The sequence below is a fragment of the Vombatus ursinus genome, unplaced genomic scaffold (genome assembly GCF_900497805.2).
Source record: "Vombatus ursinus unplaced genomic scaffold, bare-nosed wombat genome assembly UNPS02014768.1, whole genome shotgun sequence".
Taxonomy (NCBI): Eukaryota; Metazoa; Chordata; class Mammalia; order Diprotodontia; family Vombatidae; genus Vombatus; species Vombatus ursinus.
The window spans coordinates 2,902,160-2,905,871 of record NW_020954546.1 but is presented as its reverse complement, the minus strand read 5'-3'; the positions used below and the strand labels follow the sequence as shown (position 1 = coordinate 2,905,871).

At 45.7% G+C, this 3,712-nt stretch overlaps 1 protein-coding gene across 2 annotated transcripts in view; it reads right to left on the bottom strand.

The window, feature by feature from the left end:
- LOC114043387 (ras-like protein family member 10B) overlaps positions 1-3,712 on the bottom strand; it is a 12,764-nt gene that overhangs the window by 3,623 nt on the left and 5,429 nt on the right. For both annotated transcript variants that reach the window (XM_027862492.1, XM_027862491.1), the window contains exon 3: positions 67-191. In XM_027862492.1, the coding sequence (XP_027718293.1) occupies positions 67-191 (125 nt within the window). The remainder of the gene's footprint in view (positions 1-66; positions 192-3,712) is intronic.

Below are 3,712 nucleotides of genomic sequence, written 5' to 3'. Positions count from 1 at the left end.
GTGTGTGTGTGTGTGTGTGTGTGTGTGTGTGTGTGTGTGTGTGTGTGGAGGGGGAGTGTCTCTCACCTCGTCTCCAGGATCTGCTGGCGGATGGTCTTTACGTATTCGAAACTGTCAAAGCAGCAGATGTCGTAGACCAAGATGTAGGCATGGACACTCCGGAGCCCCCTGCAGCAGGCATCTGCCCACTCCTATAATGGCCCCACACCCCCAGGGCCATCATGAGAGTAGACAGTGAATCTCTTCATTCTCCATCCCCCGTGTTCCCTTTATTTATTGATAAGGATACCTGCCCCTGAGCCAAGCAGGATGGCCCATCCCCAAGCTATGAGTTTAGGCTACTGCTGCTTCTCCCAATCTCCCCTGGAAAAGGAAGGCTCCATCCCCGAAGACACTGTCTTTAGAGAGAGCCTAGACCTGGCCACCAATAAAGCTGAGACTTGGCAAGGACAGTAGTGTAAATGCAATGGAAGAATCTCTAAAACCTCTTCCTCCCAGTTCTATATTGGTGAGTTTATGGACCCCAAACCAGGAGTCAGGAGACTTGGATTCACAGAATCGCAGGATTTAAAGCTGGAAGAGATGTGAGAGATCATCTAGGCCCACTTTCACATTTTACTCAATGATGTTGTTGTTCAGTCATGTTCAACTCTCTGTGACCTCATTTGGGGTTTTCCTGGCAAAGATACTGGAGTGGTTTGCCATTTCCTTCTCCAGCTTATTTGACAGATGAGGAAACTGAGGCAGATGGATGCAGTGACTTGCCCAGGGTCACACAGCTAATAAGTGTCTGAGGCTGGATTTGAACTCAGGTCTTCCTGACTTCAGGCTCAGCATTTTATCCACCATGCCACATAGATGCTCCAATACTAAATATTCAAATACTGATAGATATGATCATCTATTTTGATCCTCTAGCCCTTCAACAATGCAGACTGAAATTCATCTATACCTGCCTATACTATGGGACTTTATTTATGTCCATCCTTCAACAAAAAGGATGACTCAAAGTGCTGATGTCCTCCCTCTATTTCTCTGGACATTAAGAAGTTACCAATGGAGCACTGTATATATCCACCTCTTGTCTCCTTCCCTCAACATTTTTCCTCTTTCTAATCTACAATTGCTTAATAACTTTTATTCTTATTCATATTTGAAGTTCCAAAGTGTGTATATTGTTGCAGCCTGATCACCCCCACCATCCTTCATTGTACCAGTGAGAAAGTTTGAAGGTCCAGAGAAAATAAATGATTTGCTCATTGTATGACTAGTACATGGAAGGGTAGAGATTTGAGTTCAGATTTGATTCCAAGTCCATTGCTCTTTCCCAACACAAACCGTCTCATTTTCTTGTCCAGTTCTGCTGCTGTGTGAGCTTGGGCAAATCACTTTCCTCTCTAGCCTCACTTTCCTCCTCTGTAAAATTAGGAGGTTGGGCTGGATGAGCCATAACTTCAATTCCAGTCTTTATGTATTAATATAAATCACTTTTCAGTCAATTTCCCTGGCTTCCCATCCCAAAAGCACAGTAAGAATCACTTGCTGTCCGTGGTCCTGAAATCAAGTTTTCCTGGTACCCAAAATCACGAATCTCACTTTTTCATCCCTTGCTGCAACCCTAATATTGGCCCTGGTGCTCCAGATTTCAACCCGACGACCCTGGGATGTTGGGAGGGATGACAGACATATTGTTATGCCTGGAGGTGGTGACAAAGCAGCAGAGAGGAGTGGTAAAGCTGGAAGAATTCTAGAATGCTGTAGAGGGCTAAAGTAGGTGTAAGGAAGACCCTGGGATAACCCCTGGGGATAAAGCTTAAGGAGTGTTACCTAGAGGAAAGATTAATGGGTGAATACATTAAGATGAATGGATCCCTGTAAAAGGCTGATTGGATTAAATAGCAAATCCATTAATAGATTAATTAACTAATTACTCGGTAAAGACAGATGGATTTGCTGATGTAGTTTGGTGGACAGAGCCTTGGGAAGGGGATGAGCTCACTGCAGAAGGTCTTAAAAGATGAGGTTATGAAGCAAAAAGCAGGTCTATAGGCTTCTTAAAGGGATCATCAATACCACAGGCTACTGTGTGTAGGAGGAAGTGGGGATACTTCTCTTGGTCACTTTTTGTGAAATTAGCCAGAAATTGGTGTGAGAAAAGTAGAGAAGACAAAGGACTATCTTGAAATTTGTTCTTCATCTCAGTTAAGGAAAGGACGAAGGTTTACTTTGCATTGGTTGTGGCAGGGATGGGGGGCTTTCAGAAAAATACACCCAACTTGAAATCAGGGTGAGATGTGAAGTACTTATTTCAGGCCACATCTAAACCTTGAGGCAGCTGTTCACTCTTCCTAGGCTGGATTAAGTTTCAGTGACCCAGAAGATTTTCAGGGATGGAGGAGGGTGGCAAAATGGAATGTGGCAAAATGACCCCAGTGAAATTCAGCCTGGGGAGCCAATCACACTTTTATGTGAGTTTATCCCCATCCCAGCCCTGCTGAGGCAAAAAAATCCTGGGGGTAGACCCAGACCCCCATTCGCCATAAATATAATCAGAAATTTCAGGCTGGAAGGGACATTGGGTTCCATGTAGTTCCATCTCTGAAGGTCACAGAGGGGTTCCAGACCCTATTCTCTGATTCCAAATCCAATGGTCTTTCCACTGCTCCTTGATACCTCTCCCATCCCCTCTTTGCTCTCACTCCCTGGGAGAGGAAGCAGCTGCCTGCCTTCCAGGGTGACAGCTCCACTTCTCCCTTGACTCTAGCTGCCTCCCTTGCCGGGGCCTTCCAGGCTTATTCCCACCCACCTCTCCCCAGGGGCGCCTCAGGGGAGAAGAGGAGGAGAAAACTTCTGTAGCCTCTTGATTGGCTAGGCTCTCCCCTCATGCCTCCCCCTTCCAGTAAAAACTAAAATGAGGGGCATAGAAGAAGAGATGGAAATCCCCGAGGAAGGTGATTTTCTTCAAACCCAATCCCTGTAGATGCCTCCAGTATTTATTTAGAGATTGCTCTGGGGTTGTGTTAGTATAAAAATAATGCTATGAGAGTGGGAGGCAAATAGGCAACCCAAGCTGGGCTTTGGGACCACTTACGACCTGCAAGGGAGACATGCTGGATTTCCCTGTCTTTGCTACTGGTTCCATTAGTTCACTGGCACTGTCTCTAAGTTGCCTAACCTCCCTGGCTTCCCTGCCTGTGGGAGGGAAGCCATTGGGAGAGGACTAAGTGAGGCCCCATCTTAGGCAATTCAGATCCAGAAGGTAACTCAGACATTACTCCAACCACATTTTACAGATGATGAACCTAAGGCCCAGGAAGTTTAAATGGCTTGCCCAATGTTCACAGATACTATCAGTGGTGAGATTTGAACCCAGGTGCTTAACCTCTAAGGTCACTTTCCGCTTTACCATGCTGCCTTTGAAAACAGATATTCTTGGGGCAGCTAGGTGGCACAGTGGATAGAGCACTGGCCCTAGATTCAGGAGGACCTGAATTCAAATGTGACTTCAGACACATAACACTTACTAGCTGTGTGACCCTGGGTAAGTCACTTAATCCCATTGCCTAACCAAAAAAAAAAAAGAGAGAGAAAGAAAACAGATATTCTTATCATTGGCTTGGACCTCCCTTGGCAGGGCTACTCTAATGGAGGAAAAAGCAGGTTTTAAACAGGAGAGAGAGAGAGAGAGAGAGAGAGAGAGAGAGAGAGAGAG